The 21882-nt window shown below is 47.6% G+C and overlaps 2 protein-coding genes across 4 annotated transcripts; one reads left to right on the top strand and one right to left on the bottom strand.

The window, feature by feature from the left end:
• MNS1 (meiosis specific nuclear structural 1) lies at window positions 1-11234 on the top strand. The gene is made up of 10 exons (XM_044438938.1): window positions 1-17; window positions 1451-1684; window positions 2928-3055; window positions 3776-3878; window positions 5737-5966; window positions 6271-6487; window positions 6574-6681; window positions 7927-8184; window positions 8508-8633; window positions 10987-11234. The coding sequence occupies exons 1-10, from the start codon at window positions 15-17 to the stop codon at window positions 11083-11085; spliced, it is 1506 nt and encodes a 501-aa protein (XP_044294873.1). The 5' UTR covers window positions 1-14; the 3' UTR covers window positions 11086-11234.
• A 388-nt stretch (window positions 11235-11622) lies between these two features.
• Window positions 11623-21645, bottom strand: TEX9 (testis expressed 9). Of its 3 annotated transcripts, none has more exons than XM_044438941.1 (8): window positions 18822-18886; window positions 17666-17751; window positions 17126-17289; window positions 16403-16485; window positions 15364-15537; window positions 14307-14441; window positions 13349-13483; window positions 11623-12068 (listed from the first exon to the last, which is right to left on the bottom strand). In XM_044438941.1, exons 2-8 carry the CDS (start codon window positions 17689-17691, stop codon window positions 11988-11990), a joined length of 798 nt encoding a protein of 265 aa, XP_044294876.1. In that variant the 5' UTR covers window positions 17692-17751; window positions 18822-18886; the 3' UTR covers window positions 11623-11987. The 3 variants fall into 3 exon arrangements, with proteins under 3 accessions (XP_044294876.1, XP_044294874.1, XP_044294875.1); XM_044438940.1 differs by lacking the exons at window positions 11623-12068; window positions 13349-13483; window positions 14307-14441 and adding exons at window positions 14481-14629; window positions 21426-21502; window positions 21590-21645 and having other exon boundaries at window positions 18822-18870; XM_044438939.1 differs by lacking the exon at window positions 18822-18886 and having other exon boundaries at window positions 17666-18512.
• Window positions 21646-21882: the final 237 nt, after the last annotated feature.

Here is a 21882-nt window from a genome sequence, read left to right on the forward strand (position 1 = left end):
CAGCAGCAATTGCAATGGTGAGTCGCGGCAGACCGACGAGCCCCGGAGGTGCGGCGCCCTCGCCTCTGCGGGTGGCTTGCCTTGCAGGGAGGTGCTGGGGGCCGGCGGCGGAGGCGGCCCGCAGTGCAGACACGGTGCGGCGTGCCGAGCACCTGCTTCGTTTACGCTGCCGTTCTGTGCGCGTTCCTCGGCAGGAGCCCCTCGGGGCTCGGCAGGGCTGACCTCCGAGGAAACGTGTGCCGGACGGCGCTCTTGGGAGCTGGGCTGCCGCGCCCCGGCCTGTTGCTCGCTCCCCGGCTGAGTGTACCTCACAGAGTTGTTGTAACGATAAAGTGGAGATGCGGGACATGTATCCTGCCCTGGCCCCCTTGAAGGGAAAGGTGAGAGAGAAGTGGATCCGGAAAAAAAAAATCCCTCCCTTCATAAGAAAGCAAAGCAAATGGCCTTTAAAAACAACGGTAATTTGCAAAAGGTGTTTTCACAAAAGCCACCTTGGCTCTGGATCAGGGAGGTGAAGCACAAGAGGCCATCAGTGGCTACTAGCCTTGCTGTTTATGTGCTGCCTCCTTCACCGGAGGTGACAAGCCTCCATACACCAGTTTTGAGGGTTGGGCAGGAAAAGGTCTTGCACCCATCCTACTTGAGGGCTTTCGTGTGCAGCTAGCTTGCCACTGTGAGCTGAGCACCAGACTAAATGGATCGCTGGTCTGATCCAGAATGGCTTCTATTGGGTTCTTATGTGAGGCTGCAGGTGCTCCCATCTTTGTCAGTGACTGGAGCTCACCCACCCTCTGCAGACTGAACCAAGACCAAGAGGGGCCTTTGCACTTAAGGAAGCAGGTCTGCTCTTCAGACATTCCCTTGGGAGGTGCCCTCTAGGAGGCTCCCTGCTCCTTCAGAAGTGGGGATGGGAGAGGAGGGAGCTGGCCCCTGCTGGAAAGCCACTGGAGAAGGAGAAAGTGACTAGAGTGTGTTTCCCAAGGCTACGGTCTGGGTATGGAAAGGCAGCCGTGTGTCCCCAGCTACATCACCCTGTCTCTAGAATGGCTCTCTGGGCCAACCTGGCTTTTGTGCCAAAGAGGTTGCCTTGTCCTGGGTTGGTCGGTTCTCAGGGTTCTTCAGCATTTTCATCCTACTGAGATTCTAAAAGTGAGCCTCCACTTTCTCCACCCAAGCTGTGGCTACTCTGGCTAAACAGGGAAAAGACCAATAGTGGTCTGGTTTTGGCTGTGCCCATAGGAATTCACCTATGCACCACCATTGGACACCTTGGCCTGTTAGCTAGGTTTGGTTTGCATTGACTGGCAGTGACTCACCAGTCTCCAGCAAAGAGGGCTCTGTGCATCACTCTCCAACTAAGATCCTCCTCATTGGAGATGCTTGCAGGACTTGGACCTGCTGTGAGAGTGAGTTCCTGCAGATTTGATACTGCACCTGTATTTCCTTTCAGGCAATGGCACGGAAAAGCGGTCGGCCACAGCTGACCGCAGCACAGCAGCTGGAGCGGAAGCATCATGAGGCCTACTTCCAGCAAATGAGAGAGCTGGAGCATGAGAAAAGGGTGCAGCGTGTCCAGCAGCTCAAGGTGATGTGGGAGGCCGAAGATCGTGCTGAGCAGAAGCGTGTCACACAGATGCTGAAGGAGGAGGAGCATGAGCAGCGTATCGAAGAAGCCATCCAGAGGGTGAGCCAGCTGCAGCCAGAAGCAGGGAGCTCCTATGTGCAGTGCGCCACAGGGCTGAGAGCAGTGCTTCCCGTGGCTCTTTAGAGAGCAGTCTTACGGCACGATTGCGAAGCAGGTGGCCCACCTTAATTTATGTCAAATGCTGGGCACTGTCCAAGTCTCACATAGCAGGAAGGGGACCCTGGCTGCTCAACAGACTGGAAAAGGATGCAGGCCACAAAAGCATATGCAGACGTGACAGGAGGTGTGTTGCTAAACTGAGGCTTAACTGTGGCAACTGCAGGAAGTGTGGAACGATTCTAGTAATATTGCAGCCATGGAACAACCCACTTAGGAGGGCTGTGGGATCTGATCCGTCAGAGGCTTTCAAGGCCTGACCAGGGCCCTGTGTTCATGTTGGTGCAGCTGCTTGTTGAACCAAAGGAAGGTTTTCCCTGTAGTAAGATTTCCTAATTCTGTCTAGCAAATCAGTCAATACAATTACAAGCAACATGAGCAACACTTCTTATTTGTAGAAGAGGTGTTTAATGAAAAACTCTAGGGTTGACTGTATGCTAGGAAATTTTGAAGCCATACTGAATTTGCATTGATAGTTTAGCTATTCAATTCTCTTTAAAAGCTGTTACCTTTTCAGATATTAGGCTGTTTCTCAATCAGAATAAACAAAAATGTATTTTTACTCAAACTTTCTCAAAGATTAATGCTGGTGGAGAAATTTATACCTTTTATTAATTCCAGTGTGAGCATTAATACATTGTTATTTTTCACTTTGCACAACATAATTTCATAGCTGAAGCAAATAGTAGATTTTTAATTTAAACAAATTATTTTCATTCTGTGGAAGATTTTGCAATTATTTCAGGGCACTTTAGCTGTGTTCAACTAAAATGCTGACCTGTACTCAACAGTTGTGGGTTGTTGTTGAGGTATTGTATTGTCTTAATCCAGCTGTGCTAATAAATCATGGTTTGTCTATAAACAACCACAGTTCACAACTGATATTCTCTTTATGGGTTAATTGTGGTTAACCAGCTGTAGTCTGATAGCACTGCTAGGTTCAAACAACACAGTAACCCTTATGTTGTCTGAACCCAGCCAGTACTAAATTCCTCAGATGCACACCTTGAACCATCAGACAATTGCAGAATACCTAGTGTCTCAAAGTTTCTTGTTAAGATTGTTAATTTCTAATCTTTTGCTTAAATTAAAAAATACAGTTTGTGAAATTTTGTGTACTGATCAGGCAGAGGAGAATAAAAGGCTGAGAGAACTGGAGCTGGAACAGGAAGAAAAACTGGCAGCTGAGTTAGCAAGATTAAACCATGACAAAGTTAAAGATGAAAAGATGAGGCAGCAAATAAAAGAGAACAGGTATTTCTTTTCTTAACCACGAGAAAATCACTTTATAGCTGTATTTATTCCATAACTTACAATTATGTTTTTTAAAACTGCTTTCTGATGCTGTTTGGTGTCCATTGAGTGTTGTTGTGATGGGGTAGGTGGAGATAACTAGGAGGGGGTTTCACTTCCTACAGACTGGCGAGCACTTTAGTCTTCTAGAACAGCATGATCTTAGCACTGGAAAAACCTTTTCTTTTAATTGGTACCGCTTCTGATTTGTATTAAAAATAGGATTAAGTGCAGTGAGGGAGGACAAAGTGAGGGGGCAGTCTTGGGCAGAATTACTTTCCTCTCTCAGACTAACCTCTGGCAGAGCCAGCTGGGGTCACTTGAGGGGAAACTGCAGAGATGCATCTGAAGGAGTACATTCTGAGGTGCCCACAACTGAGTTGAGACATCAAGTCACTTTCCTTGAGTGAACCCTGCAATATTAACACTACTGTTAGTGGGGTGGGTGTCAGCCTGCTGTTAAGTACACTCACTTTTTTATTTTTCCACGGGATTCTGGTACTGGATTCTGAGTTGAGATGCTGAAACGCTGGAGTGCTGCTTGCTATTTTCCATGTTCACTGCAGTTCCTTGGTTTCATTCCACTGGCCATTTGTGCTGCAGCTTTTTGATTGCCTCCCTTTCACAGCCCCCACCCATGTGGGATATAAGTTTCATACTTTTTGTCCATTTGGTTTCCAGTATTGAACTCCGGGAGCTGGAGAGGAAGCTGAAATCTGCTTATATGAACAAAGAGAGAGCTGCCCAGATCGCTGAGAAAGAAGCTCTAAAATATGAAAAAATGGTAACTAATTTTGTGGGTCCTAAACATTCTGCTCCATATTTGTCAGCTAATGAACATGTAACAGTAAATTCTTTGCTTTCATGTGGTAAAGATACAGATTTGTTTTGAATGCAGATATGTTTGCAAAAATATTTTTAGCTGCACCTGAAATGGATAAAATAATTTTGTTGCATTCTGCATTTGGTTTCTTCCTAGCAAGCTAATAAATTGGCTTATGGTGCAAACTGAAACAGGTTTACTCAGAATCGAGCCCTACTGAGATGCTAGTCAGTGTGTTGAGGATCACAGCTTTAGAAATCATAATGATAGTGTTTGGTTCTAAAGATTGCTGAAATACTCCTAGAATTAAATTCAAGCAGTTTATTAAAAAGTGAAATAAACAGCTTGTAGGATTTGTTTTCCATACAAAGATATTTTTAAAAAATAATTTAAAAAGGCATTTTTATCCTCCTCCTCCTCAGCCAAAAAAGCTCAGGGGCAGCCACATATAATCAATATTACAGTCACTACCCACAAGCTTACCATCTAAAAAGACACAAAAGGAAAAAGGTACGGGGAGGGAAGAGGGAAAAAAGCAAGTGTTCTTTCAGCTGTGCTAGTGGAATGAGCTCACTTTCCATCTCGCCTTCCTCTGCAGTAGGCTGCTGGAATGTTGTCTGATGGTGGCAGCCCAAAGGTGATGATAAGTTTATTAATTATGCAGTGTTACATGGTAAAGGGTATAAGGTCTCTTTTATATGTGAGGCAGTGTGGTATAGTGGTTAAGAGCACAGGACTTGCCCTCAGGTGATCTGGGTTCTAGTCCCACTCGACCATGGAGCCAGCTGGGAGACTTTGGGCCAGTCACAGGCTTTCAGCCCAACCCACCTCACAAGGTTGTTGTGGGAATAAGAGAGCAGGAAGTGAATGATGTAAGATGCTTTGAGTTTGTTAGAAGAAAAAAGAAGACATAAATCTAATAAATGAATAGTAAAAAGCCATTAAAACCTTTCCAGCAGCATATTTCTGTGGTTAATCTTATTTATGTCAAAGATTAAAGAATTAAATGCTGCTGTTTAGAAAATGCTGCGAATTTGATGTTTGGACTTCTGGTTATGTTGTTTGAAGAGATCCATAATAAAGTAGATTTTGGTAACATCAGTTCTTATACTTTACTTTCATGAGCCATGAGCTTAGCTGAGAGGACTTTTCAGGGTACTCCCTTAGAACATAAAAAGAGCCCTGCTGGAGCAGACAGAAATCCATTTTGTGTCCAGCATTGTGTTCACGCACTGGCCAAGCAGCTTTGTGGGAAAGGAAGTCTACAAGCAAGCAGGAGCGCCACAGCACTCGCCCACCCCCACGCTCCAGCACTCTTCTTCTGACTCCAGAAGAAATGCACAGCTAGCAGGGTTTGTTGCTCCTCATTCTGGAGTTGGTGTAATCCCCTTCTAAGGCCATTGTTTCTGTCACTTGAGGTAGCAGATTCCATAGTTTAACCATGAACCCTTTGAGGAAGTTCTTTCTTTGCTCTGTCCTGGATCTCCCATCAGCCTCCTGGGATGACCCGTCTGGGTTCTAGTATCATGAGCAGCAGAGGGAAATGTCTCCCTGCCCACTTTCCCTGTACCATGCATAATTCTGTAAGCCACTATCATGTCTCCCCTTACTCCCCGTTTGCTAGATTTAGCTGTTCACTAATGTGTGGAGAAGGCACTTGTTCTAGGCATAGCTGCAGGGAGAAATGGATGGTTGAGGCTCCTGTCATTGCTTAATTGACAGTATCTCCTGATGCTGCTGCACCAGGCTTGTTTAGAGGTTCTGCTTTAGATCATTCCTCTTAAGAGACCTGGATTAACCTCTCCTCATTTAACAACAGAAGAGTGATGCAGAGACATACAAGGCCATGAAGGAAGAGCAGGAGAGAGCAGCAAAAGAGGAGAGCAGCGCTGAAGCAAGGCAGAATCAGGCAAAGCTGCTCTATCAGCAAGAACTGGAGAAACAGCTTGAAGAGCGAGAAAGACGGAAGCAGGCAGCCTATGAGGAGTTCCTAAGGGAGAAACTCTTGATCGATGAAATTGTGCGAAAGATTTACGATGAAAATGAAAAGTTAGTCTCATTACTGCAGCCACTGTCTAACTTGGGTGATCGTGCCTTTCTGCATCCCTGAGTGTGGGTGGGCTTAGTGTGCTTCGGGTTGGAATTTCTTTGCCCCCCATTATTGCGAGGCTGGTTTGCGTCCTCTGATGTGGATGCATTGCGTCTGGTGAGAAATTCTCCCAGGTCAGGAGGGTTCCTTGTCTGACAGTTGCTTCTGGTTCCTGACACCTCAGTCGCTCCTGCCCACTGTGTGTTGGTTCCGCTGCTTTCTGAGGAAAGAACTCGACTGAACTTGCAAACTTTTCCCCCACAGAGCAAAACAAGAAAGGCTAGAAAAAAAGAGAGCAACTCAGAGATTTATAGAAGAATTCAAAAAGGATCAAGCAATACGAAAGAGAAGGCAGCGTGAAGAGATGGAGGAGGAAAACAGGAAACTACTGGAATTTGCCAACATGTGGCAAGAAAGAGAAGACAACAGGATGGCAAAAGTCCACGAAACTGAGGAGAAAAAACGAAAGCTCCAGCAAATGGTATTAAAATGGCTTTTACATTTCCTTGATTTGGTACAAGATATGATACCTCAGTCACCTAAAATCTTTCTTCATCTTGATGGCAGCTTACAGAGGCTCTTGAAAAAGAACAAAAAGAGCGAGAAGAACTTGAACAAATCCGAGCAGAACTGTACCATGAAGAACAAGCAGAGGCAGATAGAAAGAGGGAGATGGTAAGTACCAAAGGGTTTCAAGTGTTGGGCGTAGGACAATGCAGGCCTACTTTGAATAGAGTTCATTTTTTTAAAGAACAACTGCAGGAAACATCCCACCGTGAATGTCAGCTTCTCTCTCTTGTGTCAGTGATGCATGTGCTTGCCCATGTGTCTGCAGACAAGGTGAACACAGAAGCCAAAACCTTTGGGGGTCTCTTCAGACATAGGCACGAATCTAACACACTGATTGTGTTTTCCTAAGAGCCATGAATTAAACAGAAATGAGAGGAAGGGAATGGGAGAGGGTGTCTGAAAAAAGGGGAAAATAAAGTTGCAATTTAAATTATTTCCATGTTTCTAGTTAAACTGTGACTTGTGGTGAAAGCTTCTGTTGCTCTTGTGAGTGCTCTTTACATCCAAGTTGACTTTTAGCAGTGTGTTCCAGGATGGCAAAATATTTCGGGTCCTAGTCATTGGTTTGGGCTTGCCTCCAGTGTAGTAGTGGGGCTAGTACTGCCTTTCTCAAACCTCTCTTTATGTTGTGACACCCAGGCACACACCCCTTGCCTGGCATCCTTTCCGTGCTTCCAAGGTAGTGTTTGGCGTTTACTGCTGCACAGAGGGTTTCATGGTAGAGATACTTCCAGCAATAGGCTTGGGACCACACGACCTGACGGAACGCCTCTTTCAGAGGTAATCTGCCCAGACACTACGATTACGATCTGGGCCTGCCGCCAGTCACCACTTCTGAGTGAGGCTCTGCTGGGGGCAACAAGGAGTTCTTTAAAGTTTGGCTTGAAATCTGGCTTCTAATTTTCTACTGTAATTTTTACCTCTGTATTTTATTGTATTTTGTGTGCTGCTCTAAACTGCCTAGGGAGAAATAATAACAGTAATCCATAGTCATTTCTACAAATCGAGTGTGAATTAGGGAGGGTACTTGGCTGAGGGTTATTCAGCCTTCTAGTCTCAGAATTTGGCTGGCTGCAGAGGAAGGGTGCCATTATCTTTACCTTTTCTCCCATGAGCTATTCTTTGTTCTTTAAGCAAGGCTGAGGCTGACCAACACTTTGTGAGATACTGTCCTGGAGAAATTGCTGATGTGCCTGCATTCTGCAGAAGCAGTATCTTGTCAAATATGCCATGTTGTTTTTCTTGCACCTTACTACAAAAAATACAACCCTGCAAATCGGCATGCTAATTATATTGGTGCTAGAATGGATGTCATGCACAGTTCTTGTCCCATTTGCTCTCTTCTTTTAGGAGGATATGGAGAAGAAAATTAGGCAGCGTTTAGAGTTGCGGAAGTCATACGAAGAACAACTGGCCATGAGGGAGGTGTTGCTGCAGGCAATGAAAGAGGAGGAGGCCATCTTCCGCCAAACCATGCTTGCTAAGTTTGCAGAGGACGATCGTATTGAAAAGATGAATGCTCAGAAGCGAAGAATGAAGCAGCTGGAGCACAGGAGGGAAGTAGAGCAGCTTATCGAGGATCGGCGCAAGCAGTTCCTGGCCGACAAGGTAAGCCGGGCCTCTTCAGACTCGGGCTTTGCTTGGAGTCTGAGCACAGCTAACAGTGCAGCTTTCTGTAGTGTAGACCAGCATTTCGAGCTGGATAGGAAAGCACTGGAACCAAGCCATGGGTAGAGCTGCACCTGGGCCAGGTGGGGTCATCCAGACCAGGAAGAAAGATGGAAATAAAATGGTAATAGGTAACAAAAAGCAACCGGAATTTGGTAGACAGACTAAAATGCTTGTTTGCTTTTGTTTATTAAAGGTGAAGGACCCTCATTCCTGCATTTATTTTGAACTAGAAAACAGATGCACTTTTATTTTATTTTTAGGAGCGTGAACTGGAGGAAAGACAGTTAGACGAAAGAAGGAAAGGAATCATTAGTGACATCATTGAGGAAGAGCGACAGAAACTTCTTAAGGAACATGCTGTTAAACTATTGGGGTATCTTCCCAGAGTAAGTTGTGCACAATTTAATAGCAAAGTAGGTGCAAGAAAGATGGTGAGTGCTTTGGAAAGCCACCTGTTTTCATGTGTGCCTGGGATGGCTCAGACAAATCATGGGCCTTGCCAAAAGCCTTCCTTGTAGTGCAGTTTAGGGGCTGCTATGCCAGAAGACTCATGAAAAGCCTCATCTGTTCTGAACAGCTTTACTCCCTGAAAGTTGAAGAGTGCTTTTCTGATCTGAGCATGGAGTAGATCTATGCAGCTCCTCATGGATCGTAGCATTGTTTCTCTTAGATTTTGATAGGTCAGTGAGCAGCTGATTGCCCACTTTTCGGAATGTGCTTCAGACCCCTCCCCCTAGGCATTGCTGTGACAACAGGCCAAAGTAAATAGTGTTTTTGTAGACAAAGCAACAGAAAATAGCAGAGGGAACTGCCTGTATAGCTACTGGAGTAGCTGAGCAGCTGGATTTTCTTCTTTCAATTTAGGGCAGTGACAGGCAGAATGTAAACCATGGTCCACTGGCCAGTTTCTGATGGACCACCTGACACCTGCTGGTTGATATACTTCTTGCAAAGAAGACTGTATTCAGTGGGTCTTGACCTGTTCAACAGGAAAAGTAGATAAGACTCATTTCATGCCAATTTGATCAGCCTCAGCTGTTACAAGGTCCTGCCCATCAGTCCTAGCTTTTTCAATGTAATGCGCATGGGGTGAGGGCTGTAGTAGGCAGCCAGCCATAGAAGAAAAGAAGCCACCCACCCTGGTTGGAAGGGGAAATGAACAGGCTGGAGTGGAGCCCGGCTCAGCCGGAATACAAAGGTAGAAGAAAGAGCTGTTAGATGACAGTGGATTTAGGGAAGGAGAGAAGACAGCCAATTGTGTGGAACGGTCCCATTTTGATCTGGTGAGAGAGCTGCAGACAGGTGAAGAGGGCAGGGCCGCCAGTTCCTCTTGTATGCAGTCCAGCTGTGTGATGGGATTGTTTAAGGCAGCAGTCTTGGTGAGGCTGGGGGCCCTTGAATATACAGGAACTCAGGGGAAACCTACAACCCCCAAAGCACTGGAGCACAGGACGTGTATCACTCAGGTAACATATTTTTACCAACTCATGAGGGCTGTATTAGTACACTAACTGCAAGTAGCATTTTTAAGTGACTTTAACTGTTTTCTTAATTCTGTTAGCCACTTTTTTATGCAACTAGTTCTTCCTGCACCAAACTCCCCCCTTCATTTTTAATCCATCCTGCAGATGTGACTAAATCCATCAGTTCATTTTCCTTCTTTTTACCTCACTGTTTACTTTCTTCCCTCCATCACCATCTCAGTTCCTCCAAGTGGCAACAGCTCAGCTTTTCTTTGTAGCAATTACAGAACCGTAAGACTGGAGAGGAGTTCCAGCCCCTGCTCAGTACAGCACCCTTGACAGGTGGCTGCCTGTTCTCCACATGAGCCCAGTGCAAGGAGAACACTCCAGCTCCCGAAGCAGCTTGTCCCGCTCTCAGACAGCTCTCACCATTAGGCATTATCTCCTACTGTTTAGCCAAAATTTGAGTTCCTGAAATGCCCACTATTGGTTCTGGTCCTCCCCTCTAGAGCAACAGAAAGCAAATCTACTCCACTTTTGGTACAATGGCACTTGTGATAATAGAACATAGTCATTATGTTCCTCTTTAAATTAGTTCTTCTCCAGGCTAAACTTATGCTACTCCTTCCAAGCTCTTTTAACTGGGCTGTGTGTGGTTGTCCTCATGACACACTTTAGTTTGTTGGTGTCCTCCGTAAAATGCTGTGCCCAGAGCTGGACATGGTAGTACAGAAGTGCTGAACAGAGTGGCACATTAGTGCCACTGGGTGAGATGTTGTAAAAGTTCTCCTCCTATTTTTTCAGCTGCAGAGTAAGTGCCTGCAGCTGGAACCTGCTCAAACATCCAGACACTCGAAGGGAATGGCAACAGAGGCACCCTTCCTGTCATCGCCACGTTGGTGGTGCTTGGATGGCCTTTGATGTGCTAAAAGGAGGTGGGGAGAGGGCCGCAGACTGTGAACTTCGAACAGTGAGGTGCAGCCAGTCAGGCTGCAGGTCTGCTCCTCCCACATGCCCCTTCTCAGCCTGATCCATTACAGGGGGCAGGGCTGCTTTATCCCAGGATATAATGAAGAAGTTAAAGTGCAAAATAAAATAAAGCACACACTGTATTATTATTGAACAGTATGTGAAAGCTCTTGAAAATTAGGTAACTTGAGAAGGAAAAAAAAGATACAGTTCCTGACTAAATTAACACAGAGAAATTCATTGCTTACGAGTCGCAAGAATCACAGTCTTGAACATGTCTCTCATGGAATACTTGCTGTGCATTCAGGGAATCCTTAAAGATGAGCAAGATGTTGACATGCTTGGAGAAGAGTTCCGGCAAGCTTATCAGAAGAACAAAGGTGATGGGCTTACAGGAGGCAGCTGAGACTTGATTTTGCTTCGGGATGTACTGCAAGAGGCTGCCTGATGGCATAGACGGCAACACGCTAGCTGCAAAGATGTCTTTCTTCTAACCCACTCCATGTATATTTCAACTGGGTTGATTTCTGTAGTGATAAATTACTTCTTTCACAATAATTCTCATTTCATACTTTGTGCTCAGTTTGGAAACCTATCTCTGGATTTAGCTTCAATTGAGAGAAACGGAGCAGCCCAGGAAGACGAAGGCTGATGGCTTTTGGTGTATTTATGCTAAAAATGCTTCCAAGAAGTAAGTAGCTGAAATATTTACATCCTGCTTAACCAGGGCTTTCAAGCGAGGAAACTCATCTTTTTGGAGCCATTTTTAATGTGATAGAAGATGCACAGTCAGTGTTCAGCAGCTACAGCCTTCCCTCAAATGGCGTTCTCAAGATGTTGGCCTACCATGCTGGGCATGATGAGAGTGGGAGCCCGTTGGCTCTGGAAGTTGGAAAAGGCTGAAAACCAAATGAAAGGTGACCCAGAGAAATCAAAGGACAAGTCTCAGAAAAGGACTGCTTTATTCGGAAAGCAACATTCCTTTGTTAAGATACTCATGTAACAAACTGTACGATTTAAGGGCACTACTTAGGTTTCAATGGAATGTGTGAAGTACAGCAAATGTTCAAGCAATTCTTGGTAATCTGGAAGGCCAACACAGATTCCTGTCAGAAAAAGTTCCGCTTACCTAGCTAAGTTTTGAAGAAAGAAGGAAACAGCTAGCCAGAACTACCATGGGAAAGGGGGGAAAGATTTTATATTACTGAGTTATGGTTTTTCAGAAGACTTAACATGCTTAAAAATGGATTAGTAATCCTGAGCCAACATTGGGCTAACTGTTAATAATTCACATCTTCATATTGCTGTTCATGCAGAATTTCCCCATTCCAGTGCTTTCATAAACTCCTCTTCAGTGAACGAAAGCATCTTAGCTGATTCAATGTGCATCTGAGGAAAGGAAACATCATTCCTTGAGTAAGAAACCAAGTTAGGAATTCTCTCTCTCAGCCTTTCCCTGACAAAAGTTACTGCTTCCTTTAAAAATATCTGTAAAGCCAAAATGCAGGGGAAAAGGAAGCTCAAACAACAAACCCTTGTCCTTTTGTATACTGTAAAGCCCTCTCAAAAATGTTTTGGGTCCACATCTCTGCAACGGCAATCGGAACCCTGCCTGCAAACTTGTGCTCCACTTCTACCCTAGCAGCACCTGTCTGGCTGTGCTAATGAAGCTACTGTATCTTTGCGCTGGTGTCTATGGGCCGTGTGTTTCTTGGGATGGTTTAAAGCACAGGAGTTGAAGCTGCCACTCCAGGTGCTGTTGTCTTCTGAGTCTAGGCTGCTGCGAAGCCAGAAGCAGCCCCAGCTGTTTCCAGACCTCTCAGCATTGCACAACTTCCCTGGCAGTGCGTCACTGTCTGTATTTGAGGGGATCGATATCTGGAACCAGCAGTGGAGAACTTAGCATGTGCAGCTGCTTGTCCCCATTTTCTCCACTTGCCCATGTGGAAGACACACCTAGGCAATGCCGTGTACAAGGGAAGTCTGGACTTACCTATCCAAAACACCGGCATCCAATCTTTAAAGCCACAAACCTTCTCATGAAAGTTTCAAAACCTTCAAGGTTTCTACTCTGGCTGATCTTAGGACCTGAGCAGGTCATAGACAGTCCTCACATGTTGGATGCCTCCAGATAAAAGTTTGATCACACCTTTCACAGCATTTTATGGAGGGCCCAGATGACATCTTTTAACTAGAATTCTCCTGGCTTTCCCACCATTCCTTCCATCTTTCTTACCCGGAAAGAAGAAAACACTAAGGATAAAAGATGGCATAGATGCACAGTACCTTTGGATTGTTAGCACCAGGAGCCCTCCACCTGGAAGCCCCCCTATTCCCAAGCCATTTAGAGCCCTAAAGGTGATGAGCAGGACTTTGCCTGGGCTGCTCCACTTCCAGGAAAATGTTTAGAATGAGTCTTAATGCTGTAGGCAGGCTGGGGCAACAGACCATCTCTGCATGCGGTTAATTGCTCTTGTCATTAAGATGAGGAACTGCTGTGCAAGAGTGTGTGTCCCAGTTACCAAGAGAGTTATGCAGGAGGGCAGGAAGTCATTCTCTCAGCTTATATTTTATCCTTGTATTTGGTAAAACAAATGAAAAATGGGAAAACATAACTGCAGGTCTAGTTTGAATGCCTTACAAATTACCAGCAGCACAAGCTAACTTGCCTTTTGTCTCTTTAAAATGTCAATTAGTTTTAATTGTTTCTTGAAACCAGCCATCAGTTCTTCTTTTTGTTTCTCCAGCTTCTTGTTTTCAACTTTCAGTTCTTCAAGCTTTTTATGTTCTTGGTTGACTATATCCTAGTGGCAGAGCAGGGATATAAGATGTACGTTAAACTTGCAAAATACTATAAGCATAGTCCTTTGGGGTGTTTTAAGCAGAATGGAGGCAGCTTTTAAAAAGGCAGCTCGATAATACCATGCAGGTAATGAGCCACTGCGCATGATGTTTACGGACCCTTTTCAATCCTTGACACTGTTTGTATTTTATTGTGGTTTTTATTTTCTGAACAATTCGTAATCTGCCTTGCTTAGTTTCAGAAAGGTGTTAAGTAACCTAACCCTAACCCTTAAAAAAAAAAAAAAAAGTACAGGGTTAGGACTTACAATAGCAATGGTATCTGGGTTCCACCCTTACAGGTAGCGTAAAAGCTCTTTCAAGCAAGCAGCTTTAAGGTCATATTTTCAACTACTCTCTGCCATTCGGAGGTGCTGTACAATATGCAAATATCCACAGACAAACAATATACAAATATTAATAACTGCCCTGAGATTTGTATTTTAGGCACACAGTAACAGCTTCCAGGGATCTATAATTCTGCAATCTGGCCCTACAGAACTTTTACTTCATATTGTATTCTGATCAAATACTGGCATATGGGTAAGGCTGAGGCAGTATGGTGGTTCATTTCAGCCATGAGGCTCACAGGATGACCTTCAGTTACACCTGCCTGAAAGGATTCTTGTGTGGATAAAAATTAGATCCTCTTTTCTGAACTCTGGGGAGCAAACACAGGAGACTCTGGTTTTTACAGGCCACTCTAAATTCTTATGCCTTCAGATACACTGGGTCTGTTTCCAAGTTTGTTGGATTTTTCTGTTCTTTGGGTTAATGAGAGCCTACCTTGTTACTTTGCTTCAGTTTATTCAGCTCTGTTTTATATCGCTCTGCTTCCTCAAGAGCTCTGTTCAAACGAACTTCCATTGTACCCTGGCTGGCTGAAGCCTGCTTTTGCGCCCTTTTCAGATTCTCCAGGTCCTGTTGCAGCAAACCAGATCAGAGAAGAAACTGGGGTTCCACATCCACAGCTCCTGGGGATGGGAGTCACTCAATTCCTCCTGCACAGTTTAGCCCAGAGAGCTGCAGCATTCTATTCTATGTGTCTCCCAGAAGGAGCTCCCAGAATGCCTGGCTTGCCAAGTGCCAGGGCTCGGGCCAGCCAACTCCTGCAAAAGGATGCAGAAACATCACTCCAGCGAGGAGGAGGGAGTGAAGGCAAATCGGGGCAGTGGTGTTCCTAACAAGTCATACCTTCCTTTTTGGCTGTCAGAAGATGGGTAAGGATGTGAGTGCGGCTGCTCACTTTCTCACTGTGGCAGCTGCTCCTCGATGACGTGGGTTCGGTTTGGGTTATATTGCTTCACCGCAGTTTACTGATGTTTGCCTAGTGGGTGCACCACGTTCAGCATGGCAAAGGGGAAACAGGCTGCTTTGCTGGGAGTGAAGGTGGGGGAACCCTTCCTCTTGGTCGACACAAGAATGCCCTGCTAAGAAGCCACATAAGGTCCCCCCGCCCCGCATGCGGGGCTGCTTCACACACAGCGGGCCCCCCTCAGCCCATGGGGCTAGCTTTCCCTCGGGAAAAGAAGGGGTGACACATCCGAGCGTGCCGGTACTGCTCCAGCAGCCAATAGCATGGCGGGGAGGAGCGTGCCTAAACTGGCACTGGCTTCAGGGGCACAAACGCAGCTCAGGACCTGAATGCGTTAAGCAAGAATGCTTATATTTTTATTTATTTATTTATTAAAACATTTCTGTTTTTTTGTTTTCCTTTTTGACCAGTGGGTGAAATTAAGGCTGGTCAGTCCAGCTGCATATTTTATCGCCTGCTGGTGCCATGCACACACACACAGCACCTGTCTGCAACGTAGCAAGAAAGAGGCCCAAATGGCCTTACTACCTTTTCTAGCATGGAGAGCCTCTGCTGCAGTCCATCACTTTTCCTGTTTGCCTCCTCTGACATAGCTTTGTACTTTTCTGTCTGAGACTGCTGTAGATTTGCTGTGCGCTGCAGCCTTCCACGCTCGTCTTCAACCTCTTTGAGACGGCTGGTTAAACTCCGATTCTCATCATCCTGCAACCCAGGACAGACAGACAGTTGCAGATAGTTGGCAGTCCAAGTGTTAGGGTATTTTTGTGAAAAAGAGGAGGAGCTGAAAAACTATCTTGGTTTAAACCACAACACTCCCCAGCAAATGTGGGTGAGCTGATGGATTTCTGGAGTAACACCACGGCCTCCTGCTCCAGAAGGGCCCGGTGGCACGGGTGGAAGGCAAGAGGGGGAATTGGCTGGGCAGCATGGACGACAGGGGAAGTGCCTCTAAGCTGATTCCCCCACATATGCATCACTTCTGATAGACGTGAGCAGGAGGGAGGGGAATTGGTGGGGCAGCAGAGCTCAACCGATTCTCCATTTATGCCCCTTTCTCACTCCCACTTGCCAGAAAGGCGTTCCTAATCCGGCATTCATCCAAGCAACTTTCTGGCAAATGGAATGAGAACAGGGGGCAGAGGGGAGCTGGTGTGTGGCACAACCCCCAATGGATACTGCTGCCCATCTGCTTCTCGCACCTCCCACTTGCATACCTGGAGAGCAGCAGTGGGGCAACCAGCTGGACGGCGCTGTCCCCCACCAGGTGCCACTGCTTGGTTGCTCTTGCCCAGCCACACTCTGGCCCTGGTTCCAGCCGCGGTTTTGGATTGCATTGTCTTTTCCAGGTTGGGCAGTACAACAAGCCATCACAATACTGAGAAACCATAGAACAGGCTGCTGATGTTTGTTCAGGCTTTCTAAAAGTCAACTGTATCTTGCTGAAATACTGTGATGGGGTTCAGATGACACGATAGGCCAACAATGGTAAAAATGGCTATCGGATTGTGTGAACCTGTCCAAATTATTCCAGTGCCAGCAAGTCCCCAGATTGCATCTCAAGGCTTACCTTTCTGCCACATTCCTGAGCCACTGCGTCCAGCTCCTCCTGCATAACACGCAGCTTTGCCTTTAAAAACCGGATCTGGGCTTCTGCAAATATACAACAGCTGCATTTAATGCACTGGCTTGATCCACCATTCTGGACCAAGGAAGAGAACTCAAAAACCCCACAGAGCACATTGGAGACAGTTCTATTGACAAAATAGTCGAAGACTGGCAATTTCAGAACCTTCCTGATGGAGCCCGAGCCCAAGGAAACAAGCAGCTCTCAGGGCTTTCAGGATGGATGTACAAGCCCAAGGTCCCGAGGGATCACAGTGGGTTTTTGTGCAATAGCACCAACTGCCTCCCAGGACCATCTCTGCAGGGGCTCCATGTAGACAGCCGAGCCACCTTAGCTGGGTCACTAGGAAGTGGAAAGCATGGCTGCTCTAGCAGTACCGTGGAAGATGTAACAAAAAAATAAACTTGGATACAGGCTGCAGACTTCACGCCATTCACTGAAACATACCTCAGCTTCTTCACTTTACTGATCATCTCTACTGCGCTTGAGATAATGGGAAAAATTCAGCTGTTGCTGTGGTGGCCTCAATCTGGGTTTCCCCTGGACAGCTGGTTGGCCACTGTATGAACAGAATGCTGGACCAGATGGGCTTTCGGCCTGACCTAGCATTTGGGTTCCTCTTACCTTCTTGCACAGCAAGATAATGGCAGCCAAAGATGGACCTACCAGCTCCCATTTCGCTTCCTCCACTGGGAAGGAGGTCATCTTCTAGATCAGGCAAGTGTCCTTCTTCAAGTTGTCCTGCAATTTTCCCAATGGTCTTTGCAAGAGAGAAGTCTGGGACAGCAACATCAGCGGCACTTGGCATTTCGTGCGATCTTCCTTTTGCACTGAAGAAACAAGGGCAAGAGCCAACAATCTGATGGGGGCATACCTTCCCATCAAAAAGGAGACTATTTCATGCCTGAGCCCTATAAACAGGACCAAGAATGCCAGCGGAATGGATCACTGCCAGGCTCAGGGCTGCAGGATGCCTGGTGCTGGGGGACTGGCTTCAAGAGGCTGTCCCTCGACATCCAGAACATTCCGGAAATGGGTGCACTTGGGAAGGCTCTGCCTAGCTTACTGACCGAGGGTATTTCAATACTTGTTCTTCACCTCTTGTACTCTGTGCAGAGATGAATGACTAACTCATTAAACTGCCTGCGGTCACGCCATTGCTATGATAGGATGGGGTCAGAGCACAGGTGGTGTAAACTTAAGTACCTTGACAGAGGTCTTTTCCCCTTCATTCCAGATGGTAGCCCAGGTCGAGCGGTAGTCACAGAGTGAGATGCCTTCTTGTTTGGTTGCTGAAGAAAGTTCACAAAATAAGCCTTTTGACAACCCAGACTGCATTTTAGTTTTGAGTGCCCCTTTCTGCTCTTGCTTAGTGTTTCAGGGAAGCCTCTGAAGTTTGCCCTGACTGCACAAGGGTTAGGGACTGGGGAGCCAAGGTTCAGAGTCTTGTCCAGGCACCAAGCTCACGGTGCACTCCCAGTGCAGCCCCTCTCTCAGGGCTGTGGGGAGGGCAGAGTGGCATTCCTCGAGAAGCACCATCCAAGGCTCCTTGGAGAAGCATGGAGAGACGCTGGGATCATTGTAAATGCGTGGGCAGCGTGCCTCCTGTGGATTGAGATGTCCGACTTGTAACTTTCTAGCTTCTTCACATCAGGAGGTGGCCGGGGCCCGTCTTGCCTGCTTTCTATCAGAGCTCGTGCTGTGTGGGAGCGAGGGAGGCACAGGCCTCAAGCTACCGGCCTCTCTCCTGCAGAGGGGAGGTGGCCGGGATGGGCTCTTTCAGCAGACTCCCTCCAGGCCTGCAGGCTGATTCTGTAGCTCTTCACAGGCATCGGGTACATCTAATCTCACATGTGCTGACTCAGGGGCCTGTCCTGTGGAAGGACTACAGACCTCTCTGCAGGCACTTTTGCATAAGTGTCGCTCAGTGTCGTGGGACTTCCTTCTGAGTAAACCCATTCAGGATTCTGCTCTTAGCGTAATGAGATCAGTATAATAAGCATTTTAAATATTTCCTAAATTATCTATAGAATACATTATACCTTAATCTTAAAAAGTCCATGTCTGGGATCAGGAAACATTTGTCCATGACCCCAAAATCAAGTTCAGAAAATGTGGAGGCCCAGTGGCTCCGTTACACAGCAAGCCTATCCTGGGTGTTGAGCAATGACGCCAAAGATAATCAACATCCAGTCAACCAGCATGTTAACAGATAAGGCAGAGCAAAGAGAGAAGTCTCCTCTTCCAGCCTCTGGGCTTGTGGTATGGATTTCTTCACTCACCACTGCCATTGGAAGAGACACACAGCAAGTGTGACCCTCCTGTTCTGAGAAGACAGCAGAATGAAACCCCATCTTACTACCTTATTAAGTCCAGGAGGAGGTGTTGGCAATTCAGGCGAACATAAATCTCTGGAGAGAAAAAGAAAATTGCTGTGAATAGCTTATGTTGAAGAATAACATCATTGGGTGGTATATTTTATTTAATTGTGTCTTTTCTTTGAATTTACCCAAACTGTGGAAGTAAAGCTTAATGATGCAAAGCACTCCAATCTCTTTTCAAGGAAGTTTTGACTCTAAAAAGAGCTTTGACCAATGGAGTGGGCGCGCAAGCAGCCCTGGGAGCTGACTGCGGTTCTGCAATCCAGGGGAAGCCCTGGAGGGTTCCGGTGCTGGCACCACGCAGGACTGTCTGTGCAGACAAGGAAGGAAGGAAGGCATCAAAGCAGCCAGGAGCAGACCTGAGGCAGGTGCGCAAGCTCCTCTGCAGCCTGCTGGTGTCTTGCTCACTGAGAATGGGCCTGCTGCTCAGGCTCCTGCCTGCTGGTGAGGAGGACAGTGGTGCCGTTTGGACCAGGGCCATTGTGAGACCAGCCGGTGCTACAAGGACAGTCATCCCTCAGTAATGTGCCACCAGCCAGTGCTCTGGTTGCTCTTCTGCAGCAGCTGGCTAGAGAGAGACCCTGGAATTACTGAGGAGCAGCCCTGCAGCCAGCTTAACCTCGATGGGCTATGCTTCCTGGACCTCCTTTCTTTTTCTGCAACTCTTTTCTTCAGTTAGCTGGGAAGAATGGTCAAAACGCATGCTGCCTGGAGGCCTCGTTCCCCCTGCATCTGTAGCCTGTGCTCAGCTGTTCACTGCAAATCGACGGGGGAATATGCTTGCTACCCATTAAGATGAGCTGAATGTGTGGCAACACAGTTATGAAGCAGAGCCTGGAATGTCAAATTCATGCCTGGTAGCACGGGAGCAAGATACAGGGGGCCCACCTGTGGGCACATCCTCATTTGCATCAGGGCTTAGGAACAGGGAGGTACCATATTCCAGCAACTCTCAAGTGATCTGGTGGTCAAGGAAACCACAATAACACAAACGCAGCAAGTCCATGCTGAAGTCTACCGGTCAATCATGTCACCGATTAAGGCACGCCCCCAGGGAAGGCAAGGGGCAGGAAGCACCAAGCATGCCTGGAAGGTGGGAGTTTGCATAACCAGTCCTGCAGATGTTACCAGCCCCGCTGCCACAATCTGGAGCAGAAGCGGCAGACGCCCTTCAGATGCTACCAGCTTGTGGTGTCCTGTTGTTCTTTAGACCTGGCTGGAAGCAGTCATGGCTGGTCCAACCCGTGGACGGGGCTGGCACAGTAAAAGGAGCAGCAGGGCAGACTGCGCATCTGTTTCCAAACGGGCCATTCTAAGCTTCTGAAATAAAGGCCCAACTGCCTGTCCCTGCAAGCTTCGGGCTGAGCGAGGCGGAAGAATGCAGTTGTAAGGGCTGGGCTGAGGCACAGTCTGCAGAGAAGGCAGAGGGCCAGAAGGGCCACTGTGCTGAAGCCAAGCCCACCCCTTACGATGAGTCGAGGAGAAGTGACTGTAGCTGCAGCACAGACCAGCAGGGATGGGACCCAAGGCCCCGGCTGACAACATGCCTTCCATGTTTAATCCTGTGACACCAGATCAATGGAGTGTATGGGGAGGGGGCAGCATCTTGAAAGAAGGTGGAGGGAGAAGCAAGCAAACGGGACTGAAACAGGAGAGGGAAGAGGAAGGGGAAGACCAGGCAGCTCAGGGCAGAGCAGAAGACAAAGACCGTACTTCCAGCATCTAGTTCCCCATGTTGGTTACAGGCTTGGCTCATGGCCTTCAGAAAAGCTGATTTGGCAGAAACAGAGAAGCCCAAAACACCTATGCAAAGGTAAGAAGAAAACTGACCATCAGATTATATTCTGAACAGGGAAGGCAAGAATGACAGCTGTGGGAAGTGCCTGTGAATGTTCTCCCAGCAGCTCCAGGTGCACAAACTGGCAGAAGCTGGAATATTGACAATGAGAAAGGTAGCACTTGCTGTGTATGTGTTGTGTGTGTAGGCTAGAAATACATCACACAGAGGCAGTTTTTCCTATTGGCTGCATACCACTTCCATTGTTACTCTGCTTTGAAAAAGTGTACACATCAGAATCCTCAATGCACTGCAGCTTCCTCTCGTGGCCTGATACAGCAGGCAGCCTGGTTTTCCTTGCAAGTACTCGCAGGGGCGGCATCAGATCTGTCAAGTGCAAGCATCTAGTCCACATACACAGAGTAGCTGGGAGCTCTGCCATGTTCCTGGCACTGATTCTGCCTCCAGGCTGCCAGCGGCTCCACTCCTCTCTGGACTAAATCTGTGACCCTTGCCTTGGTTCTCCTTCCACCTTCCCCACCCTGGCCCTGGAGTTCCAGTCCTGGAGCTGTCCGTGTGCATAAGGCATGTACCTCACCTGCCAAGCCAAGGACCTTCTCATGCAAGGAGTGCTGCTGCTCAGCTGGCCACCCTGCAAGGCTCACCTGGGGCCATTCTGCTTTCTCGCTGCAGTGAGTTCCCTAAGAGGAAGCACTCTCATTCTCTCTCTGCACAATTTCCACTCTAAGAGGCACTCTCTGTTGTGCAAAACCGGTTGCAGTCTAATAGGGAAAGGAAAAATATTTACCTCTGATGTTTGGCCTCTTCATCAAACAACTCCATCGGCGTGGACACTGGCCTGGACAACTTTTCCTGTTGGTCTCTCTGCAGCGAGGGGTCAAAAGGGTTAGGGTTGGGGTGCACCTTCCAGTGCCCGAGGTGCCAGAGCGCGGCCCCAGGCGCTGCACTCACCAGGACCTCCTCCGCCTGGCGCACCAGCTCCGCCGTCCTGGCCTCCAGGGCCGCGTTCGCGCGCCTGAAACAGACGTGCAGAGGCGCCAGTGGCCGCGGCCGCGAGCGAGCGAGCGAGCGAGCGAGCGAGCCGGCCGTGCGGGGGCCGCTCCCGCCCGGCCGCGCCGCCCGCGCCCCGCGTGGCCCTTACTTGTACTGCTCCTCTCGGGCGAGGAGCGCGGCGGCGGCGCTGCTGCCGCGGCGGGCGCTGCTGCCCTTTTCGGCGGCGGCCGCAGGCTGCGGCCGGTGGCCAG

This window comes from Varanus komodoensis, unplaced genomic scaffold (genome assembly GCF_004798865.1).
Source record: "Varanus komodoensis strain SLA01 unplaced genomic scaffold, ASM479886v1 scaffold33, whole genome shotgun sequence".
NCBI lineage: Eukaryota > Metazoa > Chordata > Lepidosauria > Squamata > Varanidae > Varanus > Varanus komodoensis.

What these genes read in the sequence shown, in the direction of transcription:
- MNS1 (XM_044438938.1), top strand. An exon ending in AACGAAAGCTCCAGCAAATG is followed by an intron (nt 6,488 to 6,573) that starts GTATTAAAATGG and finishes TCTTGATGGCAG; the next exon opens with CTTACAGAGGCTCTTGAAAA. An exon ending in AGCAGTTCCTGGCCGACAAG is followed by an intron (nt 8,185 to 8,507) that starts GTAAGCCGGGCC and finishes TTTTATTTTTAG; the next exon opens with GAGCGTGAACTGGAGGAAAG.
- TEX9 (XM_044438941.1), bottom strand. Translation starts at nt 17,691, where the DNA reads ATGAAGGGGAAAAGACCTCTGTCAAG. An exon ending in CTCAGGAATGTGGCAGAAAG is followed by an intron (nt 15,538 to 16,402) that starts GTAAGCCTTGAG and finishes CCTGGGTTGCAG; the next exon opens with GATGATGAGAATCGGAGTTT. An exon ending in AACTGAAGCAAAGTAACAAG is followed by an intron (nt 13,484 to 14,306) that starts GTAGGCTCTCAT and finishes CTCTGCCACTAG; the next exon opens with GATATAGTCAACCAAGAACA.